At 39.2% G+C, this 25,415-nt stretch overlaps 1 protein-coding gene across 6 annotated transcripts in view; it reads right to left on the bottom strand.

The window, feature by feature from the left end:
- The window catches only part of Ubn2 (ubinuclein 2), an 83,101-nt gene that overhangs the window by 11,470 nt on the left and 46,216 nt on the right, over window positions 1-25,415 (bottom strand). For 3 of the 6 annotated variants that reach the window (XM_085683498.2, XM_085683497.2, XM_085683499.2), the window contains exons 14-18: window positions 24,118-24,168; window positions 20,760-22,307; window positions 12,878-13,109; window positions 12,521-12,610; window positions 244-10,059 (exon numbers count right to left, since the gene is read on the bottom strand). In XM_085683498.2, coding sequence (XP_085539624.2) covers window positions 10,010-10,059; window positions 12,521-12,610; window positions 12,878-13,109; window positions 20,760-22,307; window positions 24,118-24,168 — 1,971 coding nt within the window. In that variant the 3' untranslated portion in view covers window positions 244-10,009. Of the gene's footprint in view, window positions 1-243; window positions 10,060-12,520; window positions 12,611-12,877; window positions 13,110-20,759; window positions 22,308-24,117; window positions 24,169-25,415 lie in introns of those variants that run through there. The other 3 variants (XM_085683500.2, XM_085683501.2, XM_085683502.2) reach the window with 2 other exon arrangements.

Raw genomic sequence — 25,415 nt, 5'->3', positions numbered from 1 at the left:
GTTGCTCTAAAACAGAACTCAAATGTCCAGTGGCAAAGGAGCACATTTTTGTACACAAAGTTTGAATAATTCTTGACAACTGTATATTGTCAAGTGATTGCAAACTGTTTAGGAACACAATGAGCAAGTTGTGCCCTTTCATTGCCCATGGTGCCCAGGTACAGTATAATAAAGAGTCTCAACCCCTGTTGACGGTGGAACATTTAAACCCAAATTAGCGTAGTAACACAAAAGACACAAGAGTAATATTTACAGTCCTCTTTATTTAATACAACAAACATATAACATATACAAAAGCAAAAAACCCACTCATGTAAAAGGTCCTGTCACAAAGGATAGACAGGAAACATCTATTCTGAGTCAAATAAGGCTCTTATTTCAAAATGGGTTTGCTAGTTACACTTGGAATATGAACAAGGCTGCTGCAAAGTAAGCTGAACAAAAATCCCTGCACTGAAGGAGTGTATCATGGGCCAGGTTGGGAAGTTCACATTTAGGAATGTTCTCGCATATCCCAAATTCATCAGGGATTCTTATGAAATGTGAGGTTCTTTTGTTGTTACTTTTTGTTGTTGTTGTTGTTGTTTTTAAGCCCGCCCCTTTTTTCTTAGAAAAGTTGAGTTCTAAAACCAGGAATCAGTGAAGGGTGGAAACTTTCATACCCAAGTTTAAAGGGTGCCGGAACTAGATCAAGATCGCAACAGCAAGATGGCTGTGGAGAAGAGCTTAGGTTCTAACTTCCCATTTACTAGTTCTGCGCAGAGAGACCACTGGAAAGGCAGGATGAAGGACATCCTCCTTGCTCAGTGCAGGGTCAGTAGCAGCAGTTTGTCCATATTCCTGCTGAGCTTAACTAGAAATTCAACAAGCACCAATTTGTCTTAAAAGAGCCTTATGCACACACACACACACACACACACACACACACACACACACAGACAGACAAACACATACATGTCATCACCACCCCCTTTTATTAAATTTATTTATTTATTTACTAAAATAATACAAAAAAAGGGAGACAGGTATATTTACAAAACTCCATGGCTGGTACAGTACATAATTTTTAAGACACACTAAATGCTACAATCTTTCAGGTCCTGAGATTATTACAAATACCAACTCAAAGCTTGTGTTCAGGTCCAGTTTTTAGAGGAAAAAAAAGTCTCAAAGTATTAAGTCACACACTTATTTGAAATACAGCATATATTCCTTCAAGTTAGCAAAAACACACCTTTCTAAGAGTAGATGCAACACAGTAATTGGGGCATCTCCCCTAAAGGACCATCAACTCCTCAGGCTCCTTTGTGGGAGACAAAGACAGTATCTGTGCAGGGTGGAGCTGCCGAAAGGGGAAAGGACTGTTTCCCTGGTGGGAGCAGCTCTGCAGAGTGGACACTCAGGAATAAATAACTGTTTTTCCTTCTCCTACTAAAGAAAAGTCTCCCCTTTCTAAATTTTAATGCGGGTTGGAAATATGTGTTTCACCAGACTAAAATTCAGACTCTTTTTTTCCAGTTATAGCAAATAGGTCTGCAATCCCATGGTAGTTCTTGCATTCATAAATAAACCTTGCTCACAAGCAAAGAGAGAAAACACCCAACTCTTAGCCACCTTGGTTATACTTTATTTCATTGTTTGGAGCACAAAATTTTCACCAGGTAGAAATTTCTTTTCATCTCCTTAAAGTTCGATACTGTTTAACAAGAGAAAGCTTGGGAGAGGCTCAAATTAACACACACTCCTCCAAGAACGGTTTAGCACTCCAGTATTTTCTAGAATAAGATAGTTCTTCAATTACGGTTGACAACAGGTCACTGCAAAACTTGGCTCTCTTCTCTGGTGCTAACTATGAATTAGAGGAAGTTGTGTGGGAGAAGACCCTTGCCGATCACGTGTCAGAAAGGTATGTATAATCTATTATGGAGGCAGAGCTGAAACATCAAGAAAGCTGTCCAAAGTTGGCTCAACTTTCTATTTAAAACAAATACATTGTTTTACATTGACAAAAATTTATTTCCCTTTTTATGTTTCTAGCTAAAACTGGGCAAATCCTTAGTAATTTTGCCAGTGTGAGAGAAAAACAATTTTCTGACAGGGCATAATGTTTCTGCAAACAGTAGAGGTAAGCAAGAAAGGAGGAAAGTCTATGGCTCTAAATACAAAAAAATATAACTGAAATTTTAAACACAAGTTGTCACACAGGCAGACAATGGCTTCTCTTAGTTGTTGTTGATTCCTAAATGTACTCTGAAGACAGATGGAGCCACTGACTTTCACATTCCCTCAGGGAAGTCATTGTTTCTGATGTCAGTCAGAGCTCTACCACCAAGCATCCACCAGTCAGACTCAGGGTAAACCAGAATTATGTAACCGTAGCAACGTTGGGGCAAATGATAGTTTTCCAAGGAATTTAAAATTGGGACTAAGGATTTAAAGGTCGGCTTGGCTTAGATAGACCTTAGCAAAAGAGCTCTATTCTAGGGGAGGCATGGAAACAAGGCAGGTTGTTAGGAGCCCTAATGAAGACTGTATTTCCTCTGATGAATCTTGAAAGGTACTGGTATTATTTAAAAATGAGACCTATTTATTGTTATTATGGACCTGGACCTCCAGGCTTTGCAAATGCTGGACAAGAGCTCTACCACTGAGCTACACCCTCAGCCTGTGAGATCTATTTTTTAATATAAATGAGAAGAGGAAAATATTCCAATCATCAGTAATCCCCCAAGTTCTGGACTATATACAGAACCTTAATTGTACGACTGAGACTTCAAAATGTGTTCCTGACCAGTTTGGATAGCAGTGTTTAAGTATACAAAGTTTGAATACCAACTGCTATGAAATGGGAATACATAGAAAACACAGAGAAGCAGAAGCATCACAACACAAGGAGATCACAAATAAACACCTTAAAGCAAATGGTACTTAGAGTGTGCATGAGAAAAGTGCCATTCAGCATCAGGTTGTTAAAGGCATTTCCACGAAACTCAAGATAACCTATGCTTGTGCCCTCTGCTAAGATGCAAACTATCCACCTATACTATCTTTGTGTTGGAACACAAAGAGCAGATGGAAAAGTGGGGGAGAAGAGGATGTAGAAACAATCTGCCTTTCCTCCCTAGATCTAACAACAAGCAACTTATGCTATAGTGAAGCAAGTGGCTAACTTAAGAGCTCCACACCAAAGGCAAGAATAAAGACCAAAAGAAATGAAGAACTCAACATTAATATTTGAAGCTCCTTTCAATCAGTCTTAGCCATCTTTTCAGCTCTGTCAACCAAACACGAATCTAAACTTCTCAGCAACACACTGGGTGACTTCATAAAAGCACAAACATGCTCCACGACACTAACTCCAGGTATGCACAGGTAAAAGGGTCTTTAGCTAGCTTTTTATGTAAAGTTCACATTTTAGGACAGATGAACACAGACAACGCATCTATTTTAGGCTGCTGTTATTCTTCCCCAGAGGAAACACACACACATTCGACAAAAACCCTAAACTTTATTACTTTGGGTTGAAATCTTAACATTTTTTATTGAAGAAGGAAATGCAGAAAATAAAGAGTATGTTTATCTGCATAGCTGATACTTAGAGGTTATGAACTAAGGCCTTATCTGGAGGATAAAAAAATCAACAAAATGTTAAAAGGGATTTTTAGAAAAACAATAACAAACACCTAGGACTTAGAGACTGACCAGGTCTGAGCCAGTTCTGGGGTCAGCCCAGATGTGCTGGCTGCTTAGGCCTAGTGCTTTCTCCTAACTCGCTTGAGCTGTAACTGTTCCTTGACAGCCTGGTCTCTGCTGACTCTGAATATGTGCTGTAATTTAAACTCACACTCACTCCCTCTCACACACTATTTAGCCCCAGCAAAAACTGCAGCATCCATTTCTTCCTTTGTTTTAAAGAGAAACGTTTTATGTATTATTACTTAGTATGCACAAATGGAAGGTGAGATAAAATAATCTCCTCCTGGGAGCAAGGGAAATCATGTTTCCTTCTACTCTGACCATCCCTACCTCTGCTCCTGGTAGGAAATGAATCCTGTCTTCTTTCTCCCATTTTCCTACAATCTGAGTAGCTGATGCCTCCGACTTGTTTATGGGCTGAAGAAGCATGAACTGCAAAGTTAAAAGTACACACAGCTCCCTCCCCCAGGGCAAAGCTGGACAAACCTACAGAAACAGGAGCAGTGTGCAGGATCTGATTTACTGTTAGAAACGCAAAACTTAGTTTCCACCACCAAGCAGGTACTACAAGTAAACTAAATTCAGAAGGTGGAAGAGGGAGCTACAACCTGTCAAGATCATTTATCTGTAAACCAGACTATCTTGAAAACACCATACAAGTAACAACACCATAAAAGCTTAAAACAATCAATTGGTAGTTAAGAAACTTGGTGTCATCCCCTTTGATTTAACCTGAAACTAGTAATTCTACCACACTATAAATATGGTATGTTTAAATATCAAATATGCATCTAAATTAAAATTCCAATGATTTTTTTAAACATAAAGACCATAGGGTGCTCTTTATATCCATTTTAAGGAAAACATTTGCTTTTCAACCTCTGCAGTAAGATAATACTATTAATTATATAGGATGTTCTAGAAAAACTGAAAATATTTTTGAAATAGTAAAGTCTCTGATATCCCTGGGAGGTAGGCAATTATTATTATACCCAATTGTCTCATGGGTAATCTGAGGCACAAAGGTTAAATGACATCCCCCTAGATAAAGATGTTTAGGAGTTAACACCCACTACCGATCCTAGCTGCCAGACAACAGCTCTGCTACCAGGAGCTTCTTTTTTTAGCCACAAGTCTCCTTTTCCAATTAAAATTTTACTTACATGGGGTCATTTGTAGATATATTTGTACTGTTTAGAGAATTGGTTCAATTTAGTCTCGTTCAACATGTCACATCTAAAATAAATAAATAAATTTTAGATTCTGGAAGTTATGCTATTTTGCTCAAGATAGATATTTAAATAATCACGAAATCAAATCAAAATCTAATCATCTGGAAAATAAAGAGATTAAAAATCTCAAGTATGTTGCAGATTATGAGTGTTTTCTCACTATCTAAATTCTAAGCTTACTTAAAGGTATTCAGCTATATAATTTCTTAAAGATCATTTTCCAGAAGAAAACACCTTTTAATACTGACATGAGTGCTGACTTCCTTCAAAGTGTATTCAGACACCACTGCATGGTTCTAGCTCTAGCCACCCATGTGTTTGTCTGCATAGGGCACCGTCTCTGATTGGCCCACAAGATGCTCTTATTATTCTGATGCTTCCTTACACACTATGTCTGCCAAATTTGAAGGGTAGAGAGAAGTGGATTACATCCAGAAAATGTCAATGAGTCCACCGAGTTTATTATGCTTGCAAAAACCAACACATATATGCTATATAATATCCTACACACACACACACACACACACACACACACACACACACACACTAACTTCTACAGATATTCAGAAGGGGAAGCCAGCATCATGTGCAAAGACTACTTCCCAATCTGCCCATCTGAATCAACTCAAAGCAATGGAACAAACAGGGCAGAAGTTCTGCAATGTCAAAAGGGCAGTGCTTACAAAGATTGCCATGAACAGCTGTTCCTGGTTTTAGACACACACTGTGCATCTCGTACTTGTGTCCACACATACAAAGCAGAAGGAAGAGTATTATAACATGATATGATCTTGGCAAGTCTGAGATTCTTTCTCCTGAATCCCCTGACTTTATCAGTATGTATTTGAAGGTGTCTGAAAAGTTTCAAAAGAGGGGAGAAAAGAAAGAAATAAAAGGCACTTAACAAAGACAAAGGCCTGAACTGAGCATGGTTTAGAGTATATAAGCATTTTTACCAGAGATAAGAAATTATTTACAAGGAGTTAAACTTTTCCCTTAAAACTTTATAAAATAAAATTGCATAACATGTTTGTGATCATTTATCTACTACTGTACTTTTTTCTGCTTTGTTTTTACAAAACCAAAAGCACCCCCAAAGCAAAAACAAAAAGTCACACATGTACAACTAAAAGTCAAAGTGCCCCTCAGAGAACATCCAGCCAGCAGAAGTGCTCGTGCTGAAGCACAGAGAGTTCTCAAGTTTGGCCTGCAGTATAGACTTTTGTCATTCTTCTATTTTCAATTTGAAAAATAAAACAAAACAAAATCCAACAAACAAAGGAAACAAATTAAAAACCTAGATAATAATAACAATACAAGGACCAGTGTGCTTTTGTAGTACACTCCTAAAATAAAGTACCCTAGTTCTACACTGGGAGCAAAGCACATGACAAAATCTCCTACAAACAGAGAAGTTAAAGTCAACCAACACAGGCAAATTCATTTTCCAAATGTAGCAGCAAGTAGGACAGATAAGTCTAGAGACGATCCCAAAGGACAGAGTTCTTATAACCAATGGCAGTTGCAATAACAGTAGAATTTTCATTTCAGAAAGTCTTGAGCCAAGTAGAGGTGGAAAGGGTTGTGGGAGAGGGCGTCTGGGGGAGAGCGAATAGGAGTGCCTGCCCTTTCCATCTCTGCATAGTAAACAATTTAGATCTGCTTTGGGAAAAAATATCCTGGGTTAAGATCAGTTCCAATAAGCTGTTTCCAAGCAGGTGTCAAACCCACAGTTTTCAAACGGGTATATGACCGGTTCTTACCCCAGTGTTGGGACCCAAATAAGCCTTATTCAGCATCTATGACACAAAACAATATAATTTGGGCTAATAACATCCATCAAAGGGGTGGTGGGCATGAGAGAATGTACTAATTAAATCTTCCTGATTTCTTCAAAGTATAAGGACTTTCTTACTATAGATTAACTTGGCTTCTTTCCCCCAAATCTTTTCTCCAGATTGTTTTAAAATCATGATTTCCCACTCTGTTCTCAGAAGCATGAGAAGAATTATAATTTAACTTTAAAAGAAATTATTGCTTGCATTTATTTTGGAGGCTCTCAATGAGCTTGACACTTTGCTCCCAAACAGTCTCCAACTGAGGTTCAACACTGCTGTCCAAGGACAGCTCTGCTGACTGTTATTGCTTGTGAATACTGAGGATCACCTTGTATGTACAGTAACAGCTTATACATCAGTGAAGGCAATTTCAAATATAAGACAGTTGGAAACAAATAGCTTAATCTTCCTGAATCAAGTACCCCATGAGTGGGTTAAGTGTGCTGATTTATCTCTGCATTTGGATCTTGCTAATGCTCTTTAGCGATACACATTGCTCTACAGATATCCTTTCCAGTTATTCACCATTTTAAAAATAACATAATTTGACTTTAAGTGCAAAAATACAGTATGAGTCGCAAGTCTCTGTTAAAAAATAACCAACTTATATGCTTGTTTTTAGTAATAAAAACTGTAAAGACAGGTAACCATAAAGTATGGAGACCATTTTCAATGTTATGATATAGAAAGAAATGTATTTACATGTAGAAAGGACTCTGATTCATCTGTATAACATGAGAGGGTTGCTGAAGTAGGGATCTCACAGCAGTCCTTAGGGAATCAAGACTGACAGGAACAGAATATACTTTACATCTTATATTCTTAGAGCCCAGGGCTTCAGGGAATTATATAAAAAGACACAGGAAAAAGAATTACTAATCTTGTTTCCTAATGATGGCAAAGAACCATCAGAGCCTTCATATAGTATGGTTCAGAAGTGATGGATTTAAGAAACTACAATTATCATTATTTGACTTTTAATAGCATTAGATTTATATGAATGGGTGTGTCTATGTAAACACACAGGTATCAGCAGGAAGAGACTAAAGCACTGACTTCTCCTTGGCAGAGGAAGTGAAGCCCAAGGTCGCCTTCCTAAGCACACCCCCAGCACAGCAGCCCAGGCAGTATTAGCAGGCATGGTTGAAAAGAAGTCACCCGGTACTGGAGTAAGCCAAGAGCTGAGCAAGTTCCTCTAAGAGACCTTTCAAATAAAAACATGCTAAGTTCAAGTCAAAACTCTCTTCAACGTCCCTGTATCTTTCCAAAATATTTAGTGGGCTCATGTAGCATCTGTATTTGTTTTATTGATAAACTAAATTACAATAGTCAAGAAATTATACCAATGATTTCTTTTCTTTTTTGAGACAGGGATTCATTGTTAGCCTAGTCCAGATTAGCCTGGGACTCACTGACATATACTCCAGGTTAGCCTCAAACCTGAGATCCTCCTGTCTCAGTCTCCTGAGTATTGAGATTACAAACACTGGGCAGAACCCAAGCTTCAATGGTTCTTCTGAACAATCATTTTCCCTTACTGTAACAAGTTCTTGGAACTAAAGTTTTAAATTATTTATTCATTGACTTTTGGCTATGAATCATGACAATGTGACTTCAGTCAAATTATAGGCATTAAAAATCTGAGTAGATCTGTGGTTGCTTATTATAGTCCTAGATGCTTCTTGGGACTTCTGCTTATCAAAGGAAAATTGGGCCTGGTTAACACTCTTATCTGTATAAACTTAGTCGTACATGGCAACATGTAACGAGACTATAAAACAACCTTGTTATTACCAGGCTAGTCTGTCATCATATATAAACGAATCTGTCATCATATATAGACTAAAGTTACATTACTCAGAGGTACTCTTAGTTTGAAAATACTCAGAAGTTTAAAATTCAAGGGACACCACAATGTAACTGAGGCAAAAATAAAATGTTTCCAAATAGAATTGTTTGTTTTCCCCTTTACATCCTTCATTGTCTCTATTCACATACAGAAACCAGAATTAAAGAATCTTAATTATCTGTAGGTTTACTTGAATATCAGCATTCTGAGTAAATTCTAGTAAAACTTTAAGATTCCAAATGCTTGAAACATTCTTACTGCACTGGATATAGGGCATAAAGTTTCAATGTGATAGGAATAAAAGGTGATCCCTTGTGCACATCAGCATTCCTACTGGGATTCGTCCCTTTAAAACAGTGTACTATTATGTATATGCTATTTAGTTGGCCCACAAAGAAACAGATACTGTGCACACTCTGTTTATATCAACAGCTCTAATCACCTAAAGTACCACTAGTAAAGAGCACTGTGCAGTGAGGGAACTGGGCATCTGCAGTTCTTGGCAGGCTACAAAGGAGACGAGCAGCAAAGCAGCAGCCCAACAGCAAAGACCCCATGAATCAAGAGAAAATGCGAGCACTCCCTTCTGCGCATCAGCAGGAGAAATAAATACTAACCAGTCCAGACCGGACGACAGCCAGCTGCACAGAGGAGTTCAGTACCTACTCTGGAAGGAGGATGAAATAGACCCTTTCACAAAAAGGGCCTACATTTTGTCTGTTAAGAGCAACAGGCTCACTTTCTTTACTTTAAAAATCTAGAAGATATAGTAATATATATCACTGTGCTACAGCAACTTTGCTGAAGCATTTTCAGTCTACTGACTTACACTGTGAACTGCTACATACTGGAGAAGATTCAAGTTTGCTCAGGACATTTGAGGGTACAGTACTCTTGGGCTGTTGTCTGGAGAGCATCATGCAACTGACTGTAGCAAATCTTTCTACTACACAGACATGACTGATTCTCCTCAAACTGGGTTAATCCTACTTTTTAGTTGCTTTTATTATGCACTTATATGTAGAGTGTTCAGATCCAACCCCCAGGATGGATGGCCATTTATCCAAATCCTCTCAACTTCCTTCTTTCTCCCCTCAGGGTAAAAAAAAAAATCAAATTGATACTTCTGTGGGTTTGACAGCTGAGTCTCTTTAAAGTACGTTACTATGGGAACTTTAAGAGACCAAAGGTCACTAACTTTGCACAAAAGCATTTCTTCCTCCTGCACCTGGCTTTGCTCAAGTAACATTTTCTTTCCTTTTCCTCCTCACCACAGTGCTTGGGACAAGAATGTAAACATCGACAGAAACAGCAGCCCTGTGACCACATAAGACTTTCCCATCAGGTAGGTCCCATCAGCCAGTCAAATGATTCCTCTCTTGATTGCTGGGAAGTCACTGAGATTTCCGTGGTAACTTAGTGTCCCCTTTACTTTGGCCTCCATCTGAGAAAATAAACAAATTGATATGGTTTGGCATATTGGAAAAAATAAAAAAGGAAAAAGAAAAAGAAAAAGCAGAAGAATCAGTTTATTGTGAATTATATTTCTAAAAAGATAACCTTTATCTCACATGATGATGGCATTATAGAAGTTGATTACACATACAATGTAGAAACTCAAGTGACTGAAAACTATATGGTGTTTACCATTTATTTACCTCATAACCATGTCCATGATGAATTACAGAGAAACCAGATCACACAATGCCCACCTTCAAGGGACCTACCACATCTTTTGATTTCTTTGAAAGCCTAGATCAATTTTATTTTCTTGTAAGTGAAACTGAATACTTTGCCATAACATGACATGTGGTAATTCCCAAGCATTATGAATATATCACATTGGTAGTAAAGAAAGTCCAGCTACGTCTCTGTGTATGTCCTAGCCTTGAGGTACAGGATGTGAGGCTGCTGCTGGGCAGCTTAGTTTCCAATATCTACTAATGCTATTGTCCTTCACTATTTACAGAAAATATTGACCCACTCCATGTGATCCTCAGCCAAATAGTTCTAAAATAACTGGTAGGAGAGAAAAAAGGGTTACCCAGGCAAGAGTAGGACCCAGTGACCCAGAGGGCCAACAGAAAAGAAAGTTCCCATAAGTGTAGAACCCTAGTAAGGAAAAGAAAGACTCAATGACAAGCCAGGCCTGAGAGATAACAACAAGGGAAGGAAACTCTTCAAAGGAAGAGGAATGAGTAGGGATCATAAGTCACATGTTCAGATTCACTCATATCCAAGAATCTTAGAAAACATTTAAAAAAAATTTAAAACACTGACCTTAGAAGAAAAACTGTATCAATGTTAGTGATTATTATAAAGTAACTTTGGTTAATTATCAAAATAAAACAATTCTATCAACTAGACTGAAATTCTTTAAACAAGCGTTTAGTGTGTAGTATGACCCATGGCGAAATCTGGTCCATCATCTGTTTTTGTTAATAGAGTTTTATTGGAAGTCAGCTTTACTTGCTTGTGTATAAATTACTTGTGGCTATTTTACATTACAATGATTTAAGTAGTTGTAAAAAAAAAAAACCAAAAGGACTAAATGACTTTAGCGACTGCAGACCACAAAATATTTATTATTTGTGCCACTCACGCTTGGTAACACACAGCACATAGTGAGTTCAAGGCAAGTATGATCTATAAAGCAAGTTCCTGAGCAGCCAAGTCTACACAGAGAGACCCAGTCTCTGAAAACAAAAGCAAAGAAAACCTTTTTTGACCTCTGTTTACCAGCTGAGACTCTTTCAATCAGTTATTTTTATTAGATTCCAGTAGGACAGCTATGAAAAACTTTTCTTTAATCTTCAGTGTGGGGTAAGAGAAGTGATGGTGAAGCCTTTTCAAACTGGCAGCTCTACAACTGGAAATCCAAAAAGTTTAATGCCTTATATCAAATTTTTTAAATGAAAAGTTTTAAACACTAAACTTCAGTTATTTGGAAAATACTCAGTCATCTTTTTCCTGCGCTGGGAGAGTGGGGTTGACAAAATAAGAAGATAGTTCCCATAGAGCTAGAACAATGGGGTCTTTTGACCATCAAGAATCCTGTTTGTCTACTTCCTTGTAGACAATCATCAAGAGCTCCCGTCCCCAGCTGGATCCCAGAACAGGAATATATTCAAGTCCAGCCAAGAGCAGGAAGGTCAGATGGGGTTTATGCTCCTTCTCTCAAGGATGAGTCTTGGGCAGCTGACCACAGGAATGACCATGAAGTTGATGATAGCCTATTGCCTTCAGACTGATGCACAGCTCCAATTTCTGCCCTATGCTCAAGAGTAAACCAGTGTAAAGACAGTTTTAGTTTTACTTTCACTTGTATGGGTATTTCGCCTGTATGTATATACCTGGTATCCATGAAGGCCAAAAGAGGGCATAATAGCCCCTAAAGTCACAGATGGCTACGAGATGCCACGTAGATGCTGGGAACTGAACTTGGGTCCTCTGGAAGAGCATTAAATGACTTTAACTGCTAAGGCTTGAGTATGACTTCAAAACACCTTGTATGTGTGCATGTATGTATGGGCACACATACCACAGTGTTCGCGTGAAGAGGATACTTTTGTGGAATTGGTCCCTTTACCTTTTTTTGTGGGTTCTGGGGACAAAACTCAAGAACTTTAACCTGCTGAACCTTCTTGTCAACATCTGTCTATGACTTTGGATAATTATTTTATGAATTCTTGATTAGGTAACATGTCTATATAATAGAATCCTTTCCCCAAGTGTCTATCAGATCTCATTTATCCTTTTTTCTTAAGAAAAAAGTGTTTGTTGCCGCTGAGGATCCAGGTAAATGAAAACCCCCAGTGTTTTGTCACTTCATTCACACTGTTTGAAGAAACTTTAATCAGCATCTATTCTCAGTTATACACAATAGGAACACGCAGCTTGCTTACCATTAAATGCTTGCTGTAAGTGTGTAGGCAGAGGTGAGTGGGAAAGTGTTGCTGCATGCTGAGTTCCCGGCTGTAAACTCTTTAGTAAATCTGAGAGGGAAACAGACTTGTCAGTGATCTTTACCATGTGGGCCCCCTTAACTCAAACTCAGCAAGACTCTGTCTTCTCTAATGCCGGCCTAAGCCCCAGCTCCAGAGTTTTCTAACACTACAGCACACACATGTAAAGAGTTGACTTATGTAAATAGAGCCATGAGTATGCTAAGAAATCCCCCATGTTGACTTTCTCCTACATACTTCATAACAGAAATGTGGGTGGACGGCCCATTTGTTCATTTGAAACAGAGCCCCACTTACTCTGAGTTAGGCTGTGATGGAAAGCGGCTGAGGTAGATCCCGAGGTGGTTGTCACTCCAGCTGTGTCCGTTCCAAAGCCAAGTAGCTCCAAGGGAAACTGGAAGGGCATGGTCACTGGAACAAGGCCACCCAGCATCCCAAAAGGAGTCACAGTTTGATTTGTTACAGACAAAGGTGATGTCATGAGAGTCAGAGGTGAGGCATTAGCCAATAATGATGCTCCTGTTGTGGACTGTGTAGAAACCAGGGGTCAAAATAGATAAGAAATAAAGCATTGCACCTAAGTTGATTTAACATCTTCATGGATGTAAGACTGTGTCTTTATCTGTTCTAACAAATGAGAGAAAAATTAAGACTGAGGTGAAAAATATAATCTAGAGAGTTACTAATAATGCTTCTGAAAATCTGCAAACGACATTTGAAAACTTTTGTATGTACAGTTCTTGTATCAGCACTGTAGTTCGCTTCTTAGCTGTTCAATGCCCATTCTTGCTTGTAAGCCTTAATCTCCCTTTCGCTACTTCTCCTTCCACAACTACAGATATGAATCACAGGGAGTAATTCAAGTCAACGTCCCTGGGACTCCGCAGACTCTTTCCTGGCACAAGGCCTACAGCTGCTGCTCCCATCTACTGTGCTTTTGTCACGGCACCCGACGCAGATGAGCCCCTGAGCACTCCTCATCCTTGGTCTTACCTGTGCTTCCCCAGAGCTGCACACTTCCCAACCTATACCGCAAAGGGCGCCAACTGTAGCCTCCCACAACATTCTTTCTTTCTACAGCTCCACTGTTATTTCTGCTTCTTTCCCATCTCCCAGTCATAATCTAATCTGTAATCCTTTTCAAAAATCAATACTGAATGACAACCTTCATTTTTCACACCATCTATAGTCTCTCCAGAACCACGAAAACTGGCTTCCGTTACATCGCTTTTCTGAAATGGGACTTTCAGAGTATAAAGCATTTTCTCATTTCTTTATGTGAGTTCTGAAGCCCTGAGCGATGAATCAGAAATCTGCTAATGTTGGTGTGCTTCTATGGGAAACTACTTAAGTATACTCAAATAAATATATTTGAGCTAATTCAGTATTTCCAATGACTTTCTATGCGATCAGATCTTTTCCACTTTTGATATTTCTTCATGATGGGCACTCATTATTATCAACATTTATTTAAACACATTCAACTTTCTCAGACGCAAACATTACACACTATAGTCCTGCCACTGTAGTTTTCTTTTGTAGACTATAATGTTTCCTCAGCTAAAAAATTGATAGTTTCAACTGTGGTCAATAAAACAGATTTTAATTTTATTTTTTTCTTTTTTTTTTTAAAATTTAGAAAATAGAGAGATGGTCAGTGGAGGTGTCACATGCCTTTAATTCCAGCACTTGGGAGGCAGAGGCAGGCGGATCTCTGAGTTCAAGGCCAGCCTGGCCTACACAGCAAGTTTCAGGCCAAGTAGAATTTCCAAAAAGGCTTTTCTTTCCTTCTTCCTTTTTTAAAAATTTATTTGTATTTATTATACCCAGTGTTCTGCCTGCACACCAGAAGAGGGAATCAGATCTCATTATAGATGGTTGTGAGCCACCATGTGGTTGCTGGGAATTAAGTCAGGACCTCTGGAAGAGCAGCCAGTGCTCTTAACCTCTGGGCCATCTCTCTAACCCCAAAAAGCTTTTTTCTTAAGTTAATGATACATATTAGATATTATTGGTTTTGTGTGCTATTTCTACCAAAAACATCATTAAATAGGTTGATGTTTTATTTATTTTTCAAACAGCATCTCATTATGTACCTCAGGGCTGGCTTGGAACTCATTATGTAACATTAAAAAAAAAAACAAAAAACCCACAACCTTGAAATCCGAGATCCGAGTCTCCTAGCCTCAGCCTCTTAACTACGATGATTACAGGCATGCCTCAGATACCACCACACATGGGAAAGTCTAAAGGTTTTATTTCGTAACATGTAAGAAAATATACGTAATTTTCCCATACATATGTGGCACCCCAGGGTTAACACCACTGCTGAACAAAAAGTGAGGTCACTCTCAAGAAGTCATCTTATTTAGGTTCCACAACTTCATTTCCCTGCTTTGCGCATCTCCTGTGTTATCACTGACATTTATAAGCTCAGTTCTGACCTGTCACCTCAATTTTAATCTCATGAACCAGAGTTTAGTGAGTATCACCATGTGTGTTTCCAACACTCAGCTAGCCTGACATGTCCAAACTGGAGTCACCTGGTTCCCACCCTCCACTGTCTTGCCATCAGCAAGTACTTCTTTTTCCAGGAGTTTGGGACATCAACCTTAGTCTGCAGGCCTCATAAACTAAAGGAGTCTCTTCTTCACCCAACTTTCTTTTTCCACCCAAGCAGTAATCCTCAACACTTTGTTAAGAGACACCTTGAAGAGTTGCCAGCCCTTTTCTCTACTATACCTCTTATGATACACGGTGGGTACATTTAAGAAAAAATATCCAGTTAGAAACAACACTGTTTTAAAGTGACTAGGACAAAAAGGATCCTATATCAGTTTAAAAGCAAGCAAGAATGGAGGTTGGAGATATGGCTCAGTGGCTAAGGGCACTGGCTGCTCTTCCAGAGGTCCTGGATTCAATTTCTACAACCACATGGTGTGGTGGCTCACAACCATCTCTAGTGTGATCTGATGCCCTCTCCTGGCATAAAGTCGACAGAGCACTCATATATATTAAATAAAGAAAGAAATTTAAAAAAAAAAGTAAGCAAGAGCTGGACAGATGGTTAAGAGCACTGACTGCTCTTCCAGAGGTCCTACGTTCAATTCCCAGGAACCACCTGGTGGCTCGCAACCCTCTGTAATGAGATCTGGTGCCCTCTTCTGGATTACAGGCATATATGCAGGCAGAACACTGAAGACATAATCAAAAAAAAAGTTTAAAAAGTAAGCAAGAATGGTTCCTTCATTTTAAACATAAGTCTATTGGAGTCTCAAGATAATCTCCAAGGTTGTGCCCCAAATGAACTCTCAGTGAAAAACAGTAAACAATGCAAATGATTGAACCTTTTAAAGCCTTTCTCCAAGAATCTAACTGAAGCATCACAACAGATAGAGAACATAAATTAGGACAAGTCCCAAATTTTAAAAATAATTTAAATACCAGCAATTAAAAATATGTTATAACTAATGTTTTATACTTTTTAAGAATTTTTCAAACCTAATTTTGTTTATGACTAAGTTAGAATTGCCAGGTGACCTCAAGGTTACACTGACATTTAGGCATTTCTCTAAGAGGCACTTTCAGATGCAGAAAATCCCACTTTTATAATATCCGGGAGCATAGAAAGGCTGTCAACACTGGCTGGATAAGCAGACTATACAGTGTCCATGATCAGACATATTTTTTTTTATGAATGGAAACTGCTTTTCTCAGGTAGGCACCTGATCCTATAAAGCTACGCATTCTGTTTGGTGAGACAGCTGCTTCCCATTCACCTAGAATAATATTCTGATATGTAGCCAGACTGTTCTTCTGGTTAAAACCTTCCAACAGGTTCCCTTCTTCACAAAATAAACCTCAAATCCGTACTGTCCCTTATCAGGCCCCCTTGACCTAGTGCAGGCTTATCTCCATAGTTAGGTCACACGCACACGGGCTTTCATCTCAGGCTCTTTTTATATTCATCTCAGCATTTCTATATTGCTGTTTCCTCTAGCTCATACCAATTTCCTGTCTTCTTTATGCATGGCTATGCCCTGTTATTTCAACTTACAGCTCAAATAAAATAGTATTTCCTTTAATAGGTCTTCTGTAGTCCCTTATGTCAGCAACAATCCATTTTTAACATTTTTTTTCATAGCACATGCTTCTTTCTTTTTAAAATAAAACTGGTATTTAGCTTATCTAGAATATATGCTCCACGAGAGCAGATGTACTATGCTATTCACCCTGGTGCCCCAGCACACAGAACAGAGCCTGGCACATGGTACGCAATTTGCTCACTGAATGATGGCTTTTAGAGTCATAAAGTGCCAAATACAAAGTAAGTTGAAGCGCAATAAAGAGGAAGACGTTCTGTAAGGAAAGTGGACAGAGCTTGGACTTAGAAACATTTTCACTTTCAGCCTTTGTTCAATAACCCATCTTTTCCACTGCTAGCACTGTAGATGCCTTGTAGACAGGAGGTGCAGGCTTCCCAAGACCGGATACCAAATGTACTCCCCTCATGAAGAAACACTGCTTTAAGCACCTGTGCTTAATAATACCCGGAGGCCACAAACAGCTGAGAAGGCTTCAAAGCTGCTATGTCATATGAAAACAACTACCAATGGCAGAGGCGATGTGACATTAATCAACTGTTGAGTTTTTCTTTAGTCAAACCAGTAAGACAGAAAAAAAGATCAAAGAAAGCAGGAATCTTGGGGCTTCCAAGTCATACAGTGACCCAAGAGTGGAAGAGTACGGGAAGGAACTCGTCAGGAACACACATTTTTGTCATGCTGCTTTCTTGCTGACAGATGAATATTCTTAAGACAGTGAATGGCTTCTTTTAGAATAAATGATAATCAAATACAAGATGGTCAGGTAGATTTTAGAGGTAAGAAAAAGTGAAGGACAATATAACCAGACTCTTGAAGGCAATGACATAAAAAACGACACAAAGCCAATTTTTAAGTATAGAAAACCCCCTTACCATTTTATAAGAAAGTAAATGAAGCCATAACTCTGATAATGGAACAAATACTTATGTCATGGGAGATTTAACCAAACTCTGATTACTATTTCAGCAAAATGGTACAGCTACAGGAGAACTGTAATTCTTATTTTCATAATGAAAATGACAAGATAACATAATGGTAACATTCATAAAATTAAGAGTTTATCATTCATTTCTTCACTCTCTTTTGAGACAGGGTCTCCCCATGTAGTCTTGACTGGTTGGGAACTCACTATGAAGGTAAAGTTAGACTCAAACTCACAGAGATCCACCTGTTTCTGCCTGGTATTAAAGGTGAGCCACACCATACCTAGTTGTTATTATTTTTGCTAGCTGGGCATGGTGGTGCATGTTTATAACCACAGTAGTGGCCTTATCAAAGGTCTTGTCTCAGAAAGAACAAAAGTATGGATAGTAAGGAGGAATGGGGCCTGGAACTATCACTTTTTTTTTAGAATTCCATTTTTTTTCCTTTGACCAAATTAAAGGTTAATTTTAGAAAGGATCGCCGTTTTAGCAAGTGTGAACATTAGTAAAGACTAATTCCCAAATTATCTATAAGGAACAAGTGTAGCCCATAACCCCCACTATCAGTATCTGAGCTTTGCTGTTCACCTCTCCCCTTTGTCTTTCCTGCTCTCTTTGAGATACAGTCTCACTAGTTTGCCTAGGTTGGTCTTAAACTTACGGGTTCAAGTGATCGTCCTGACTCTTGTGCTAGGCTGCAGATGAAGAACACTCATGTGAGTAGAAGAATGATAACTTGTTATTTTTAATGTGTATTCAACACCAAGTCTTATACTATACTAAACTGCATGAAGCCCTACAAATAGCAATGAGAAAGCTTTTCATTAAATTCCTAATGCACAAAAACTGGAGTAGCATGACAACTCACTTCCCAAACCAGAGTCATGTTCTCAAAGACTTAGGACCTAAGTACTTGTAAATCACAAAATATCATATTTATAACATGACACTGTGTAAGACAGTTTTTTTTTTTTTGAGAAAAGCCTTAAAATACCCTACATATGAAAGGTGGTGGGCACAGGTGGTTTTTATTTTGTCTCTAAATTTGCTCACAGTGACTATGTATTACTTCCAGGAGGAAAAAATTAAAGAAGCCACTTCATTAATGTGAAGGATAAGTCTTTGAAAGCCTCAAAATATAGTGAAGGCAGAGAAATGAACACAATACAAGATGGCATAGAAATTAGAGCCAAGAAATAGATGAACAACAAATTAGATGTGCTAGTCCAAGGCTGTCACCCAGCAGCGGATGCTGCAGTAGGGCTGCTACAAGTCTGAAGCTAGCCTGGGCTGCAGAGTGAGATCCTCTCTTTAAAAAAGAACAAAGTTCTCAGAATAACCCTAAGCGGGGCGTGGTAGCACATGCCAGGAATCTCCGTTTCCGGGACAGGTAGGGGTACAGCAGGTCCTGGCCAGTCTGACCTAAATATAAATGTCCATTGTCTAATCAAAGCGTTGGATCAGAAACAATTACCAAATATAGAATAATATAGTCTTTGCGTTTTTTTTTAAAAGAAACTTCTTAAAATGACATTTCTTCTTGAGTTGGGAGAACTGTGTTACCATGTATGTGCGCATAGGCCAGAGGACAACTTTCAGGAGTCTGTTCTCCTACCGCCTGAGTTTCCAGGGATCAAACTCAAATCATTAGGCTTGGCAGCAAGCACTGTTACCCATTCAACCATCTCGCTGGCCAAGAATAAAAATATTCTTGAGCTGAAAAAATAGCCAGGTCTGAGGCTCATTATGTTCTAAGTACAAAAATTAATGAAAACTAGATAAACATAGCTATAGTCTAAGAATACTGGGGTTTAAAGGTAAATTTTCTAGCTATCTCAGCAGACAAAACACATTACTTACATGAAGAATAAAATAATCCTAAACACTAAGCAATGAATTTGAAGTGGAAGTCTACCTTCATGTAAGTGCTACAACACAGAAAGGAGAGATTAAGTAAGTCTGAGAAAGCAATGGTGAAGTAAATACCATCTATGCCCCGTCTAGCAGAGTCATGTTTACACTAAAACTTGACAAATCACTGGGAAACTGTGATATACAGGTATTCCAACATTAAGTGGACAGAATTATACACGGATAACTAAAAAGTTAATGTAAAATAAAAATTTGGAGAGGATAAAATTTTAAAGAAAAGACAAATGTATAAATTTGATTAAATAAACAACAACAACAACAACAACAACAACAAAGCTGGTTCAATGGTTAAGAGCTCTTGTTCTTTCAGAGGACCAGAGGTTGGTTCCTAGCACTCAAGTCAGGGCTGACACCTGCCTGTTAACTCCAGCTCCAGGGAATCAGTCGCCCTCTCTGGCCTTCTTAAGCATTACACCCAACATGCATATCATGCCCCCATACACATTTATAAAGACAGAAGAAAAGGTAGGGAGACAACTGAATATGTTAAATTTCTGCACTAATACTTTCTGTTCTTGCTTTAGTAAGAGATAGAGATTGCGAAGACGTTTTACCCTCAACAGGATGTCATACAGCTTATGCTGGCCTCAAACTTGACTGCGTAACCAAGGGTAACTTTGAACTTCTAGTCATTTGGCCTCTACCTCTCAAGAGTTGGAATTGTAGGAGTGTGCCAGCATGTCTGGCTAAGAGATAAAGTTTTAAATATAATCTCAAGTTCTGTTTTCCAAAACAAATATTAAGGTAAATGTGAGTCTTTCCCTGATATTGGGGACTGAACCTGGGGTTTCATACGTGTTAGGAAGACACTGAACTAACAACCCCAAGTTCTCATCCTACCTTCTAAAGGTTTTATTTTTAGTAAGACTTTGTTGTGCAGCCCAGGTGAGCTTAGAATTCCCAGTGTATAGCCCAAGCTGGCCTTCAACTTGAGTTCTTCCTGCTTCACCCTCCCGTGTGCTAGGATTACAGGTATATGGTACCATACACAAAGATTAATGAGATACTTGGCTGAAAAAAATAAAAAACATACATCCCAACAAAAACCTCACCCAGCACTATGATGTCAACACTGAGAACAATCCATGACCATAGCTGTTATCAGCCTAGTATAAACACACTTTACACATTGTATATGTCACATGAGAAGTCATTAAGGTGACTTAGAAAGCTTGCTCAATCTTACATTTATCACATGGATGCACATCATATACATACCTGCACACTGGCTGTTACCACCGAAGACCCTGAGGCAGAGGCTGGTCTATGTGGAGTAGACAATGGTTTAGTAGCACCCTGTGTTCCACTTCCTGTTCCCCCAGATAGACTAGTCCTATTAGCTCCACTTGAGTTAAGGTTGCTACCTCTGCTGGCAGGTACATTCATTGGAATTCCGCTCAAGCTGTTCTTCCCAACAGTTCCAGTGGATGATGAGTTTGTTAGTTTAGAAGGGGTCTGAAGAGTTTTTGTAGATGGAAGGCCAGAAGTGCGATTTGAGGGCAACAAATTCAGAGTGGGAGACTGTCTGCTGATGTTCATTCCACTGGGCTGCTTATGGACGGGGTTGTTATTTGAGGGATGGCTACTCTGGGCTACTAGTGTGTTTGGACTGGAAGAAGTTGGGCATACAGCAGGCTTGGGAGTTGGGTTGGATTTAGAAATAAGTTTAGTTGATACTGAAGGCTTAGCTGACAGAGAGGGCTTGGGTGAGGCAGAAGGCTTAGGTGAGGGCAAAGGTTTGGGGGATGTGGCAGGTTTGGGAGATGCGGCAAGTTTGGGAGACGCAGCCATTGAGAAGGGAGATTTGAAACCCTGGGTGGAGATCTGTGACACCATAGCCTTGGCTAAATAATTACTGGAGGTAGTGGTGCTCGGTGCTGTCCTAGAAACCAGGGGGTGGGGCCCCTGAGAACCATTTCCAGGTGATGGGGTAGACAAAGGGAGGCGATACATCAGTGGCTTATCTGAAGTCTTGAGTAGTTGGGATGAACAGGAAAGCTGGGGGTTATTACTTAATTTCACCACTGGGTTGGTCTGTGATTTACTAATGGTGGCTTGTAATGGAGACACATAGTTCTGCTGGACAGCTGAGTGCTGGTGCACCTTGGTTGCTTGTGTTAACGGAGAAGCATCTTGGGCCTCTGATGTTCCCAGAGCATGAGAGGAGGCAGCAACTTGGGCTTGGGAGGAGGAGACATGAGTCTGAGAAGAGGAAGAAGCATGTATCTGGCTTGACCTTTGCAGTCCTTGCTGGAGTAGCCTGGCTGGCAAAGGTTCTAAGGAAACTTTAGGGTTCTGAATTGAAGAACCAGCAATAAGGCCTGAAGAAATGCCCGTATGAGCTAAATCCTGGGGTTTCTTTGGTACTGGCCCAGTGTGACCAGCAATAAGACTTGATGAGTGTGCAGTCTGAGCAGAATCTAGTTTTTTGGGAGTAGCCAGTGGTAACTTACTCATGATACTTGCTAGTTTTTCTTCTCTCAGTCCTGGACGAGGCTTTGTAGTTGGCACATTTAGCCTTGAGCCAACTGAGGGGCCCTTGTTCCCATTGTTGATGACAGCTAAAGCTTCAGATACAAGATCCAGTGAAGATGAGTGGAAAGAAAGGTCTTCATCCAGGGAGTCATCAAGGCAGATGGTTTCTTGGGCTGGTGCTGAGCTAGAGCTGGCTGAGGCAATGATGGATGTGCTGGAGCTCGTGGAAGGACCACCAACTGAAGCCACCAAAGATACAGGAGCCTTTGGGTCTTTTTTCGGGCTACATTCCTAGCACAAGTATCATTATATTGGAAAAAATACAGAGAGTTAATTATAAATTTTAAACTTAGTTTTTACAAGATTAAGAAATTCCTATGATGACTAAAATTACTTTTTGGCTGTTTTGTTTGTTTTGACACAAGTTTGTTTATAGCCCTGTCCTGAAACTCCCTACATAGATCAGGCTGGACTTAAACATACAAAGATGCCTCTGCCTCTTGAGTGTTGGTATTAAAGGCCTTTGTCACTGTACTGGACCTCTTTTATTTTTTTTATTTTTTATTTTTTTAGCTAGAAATCTTGAGAAGACCGCTGAAAATAAAATTATGTTGAGAAGACGTACTCTACCCAGCTCTCCTCATAACACAGTGTGTGACACACTATGCCATTATGTCCTTGCAAGTCATCTTACCAAATCCTGAAACTGGGGCTGAAGGGCAGTGACTGACGGAGACATCATTCGTTAACTCTACCTCCATCAAATTCAGAACCCATTTCAATCCCAACTTCTCAGAGCTTTTACTTTCCTGGTGCTCAGCAGGGACTTCACCTCCGTATCAAGACTCAAACTCCTGTCTAGTAAGGTTTGCTGGTGCTGGGCTCTCATTCCCTGTTTCCTTGCATTTCTATAGCTACCTACAACCAGGACATAGGGAAACTACTGAATTATCCAACCACATTTAAATCATATTACTACTCATTATGATGAACATTACTTGTAATTTATCAACTATGTGTTTAGTGTCTCCTATGAGTTAAGGCTCTGTCCTAAGGAAATAAAGACATTAGTAATTAAAGTGCTAAACATCTAGGTGAATACTGTCTATTAAATTAACTGTCTTGCCAAGCGGTGGTGGCGCACACCTTTAATCCCAGCACTCGGATCTGTCAGTTTGAGGTCAGCCTGGTCTACAAAGTGAGTTTCAGAATAGCTAGGGCCATTACACAGAGAAACCCTGTCTTGAAAAACCAAAATAAATAAAGTAAATAATTAAATAAATGAATAAATTTTCTTAAAATTCGAGGAAGAGTTAAGAGAATTATAGTTTTAAGTATTCAGAGTAAAAGAAAAACATTAGCAAGTCAAGAAGCAACTTTATTTGTTGGGAGTAATATAAAGTACTAGACTAACTATGTGTAGGAGAGTCTCCTATCTATCTGTTGCTTTCATTGGTTAATTAATAAACTGCTTGGCCTGATAGGTCAGAACATAGGTGGGTGGAGTAGACAGAATAGAATACAGGGAAGAAGGCAAAGACGCAGTCGCCATGACTCTCCTCTCCAAGACAGACGCAGGTTAAGATCTTTCCCGGTAAGCCACCACCTCATGGTGTTACATAGATTACTAAATATGGGTTAAAGCAAGATGTGAGAATTAGCCAATAAGAGGCTGAAACTAATGGGCCAGGCAGTGTTTAAATGAATACAGTTTCCATGTAATTATTTCGGGTAAAACTAGTCGGGATGCGGGCGCCGGGCTCCCACCACTACACCATTACACAGAGAAACTCTGTCTTGAAAAACCAAAATAAATAAAGTAAATAATTAAATAAATGAATAAATTTTCTTAAAATTCGAGGAAGAGTTAAGAAAATTATAGTTTTAAGTATTCAGAGTAAAAGAAAAATATTAGCAAGTCAAGAAACAACTGTTTATTTGTTGGGAGTAATATAAAGTACTAGACTAACTTTATGTTTACGATAAAGACAAAACTACTACACAGATCAATACATTATTTCAGGGGCTCTACTAATTCCTTGGAAAAAAAAGTCCCAAACCCAGAATCTCATATATTGATGTGTGCAGCCACATGACTTACCTTCAGCATAGTGGGGAAAGAACGAACAGGAAGGGTCTTTACCATCACCTCCTAGGTGTTACAGTAAGCAAGCTGTTAAGAGTGCTTTACACTCCAACTTCCATAGCACTTGTTCTAAACCTCCATCCTAAGAACTCCATTTTGCAAACCTCACTACTGATAGAAGCATGGGTATGATCCCATTAGGGTCCCATTGTTGGCTAAAATGAGAGGGTAACACATGACACATATGCTTGCACATGTGTACAATCCAAGTACACCATTACTCCATCATTAGAAAAAGTACAGGACTGAAGTGGGGCAGTAATAGCAAAGGTATTACCAACACAAAGATTCTATTTCAATTATTTTTGGGGAAGGCAGAGTCTCATATATCCCAGGTTAACCTCCAACTCCCTATCAAGCCAAGGATCATGCTGATCATTCAATCTTTCCTTGAACTTCTGATTCTACCGCTCTCTCTATAGTGATAATAGTCATGCACTACCATGACTGTCTCATGTGATGGTCAAGCATGCTAGGCAAGCACTTATCAAATGACCTATATTCATAAACCAACTATGCCTGCTTTTGAGGGATATTTTTATTACACTTTCCACTTCAAATATTAATTTTGGCAGTGAAGGAATGGAGGAAGGCTCATAATACAGCTTCTCCTGAGCACTATATTAAGATTATCCTATATTCCTTATTTTGGGGGTAGGAACAGGGTGAGGCAGGGCCTATGATTCCCTGAGTGGCCTGAAGTTATGTTTGAGAATAGCCTCAAACTTGCCGCAATTCTTCTGCCTCTGCCTCCAGAATGCTGAAATTACAGATATGTACCAACACTCACGCCCAGGTACTTTATGTTCTAAACTAACAAATCTACCACCTATTTGTGGTGGATTTGTTTGTGATGTCCACCGACTCTAACCTGTACTAATAATTCCCCTTACATATTCTGTATTTCAGACAGTAAGCTCTTAATTTTTTTTTTGGTTTTGTCTGTTTATTGTTGTTTGGAGCTTTTTTTTTTTTGTGGTGCTGGGTTTATGCACAGGGCCTCTGACATGCTGAATATACACTCTGCCTGAAATCCACCTATAGCTTTTATGCTTGACTTGTTCTGTAAGTGGGTAAGCCTCAAGATGTGTGCCATTATATGGCATAGAATGCTTTTACCTGCTGCCCTGGGTCACCACTAAATCAGTAAATTACTCTGCCACCTTGTGCAAGTAATGCAATTTAAACTCCTAACAAATGGGACATTTTCAGGCAGGACTGTCTTTCTCCAATCTAGAACCTTTGGCCAAGAC

Source organism: Myodes glareolus, chromosome 25 (genome assembly GCF_982192425.1).
Source record: "Myodes glareolus chromosome 25, mMyoGla1.1, whole genome shotgun sequence".
In the NCBI taxonomy this organism is placed as follows: domain Eukaryota; kingdom Metazoa; phylum Chordata; class Mammalia; order Rodentia; family Cricetidae; genus Myodes; species Myodes glareolus.
Note: the sequence above shows the minus strand (reverse complement) of the source record. Positions and strands in the feature narration are given on the sequence as shown.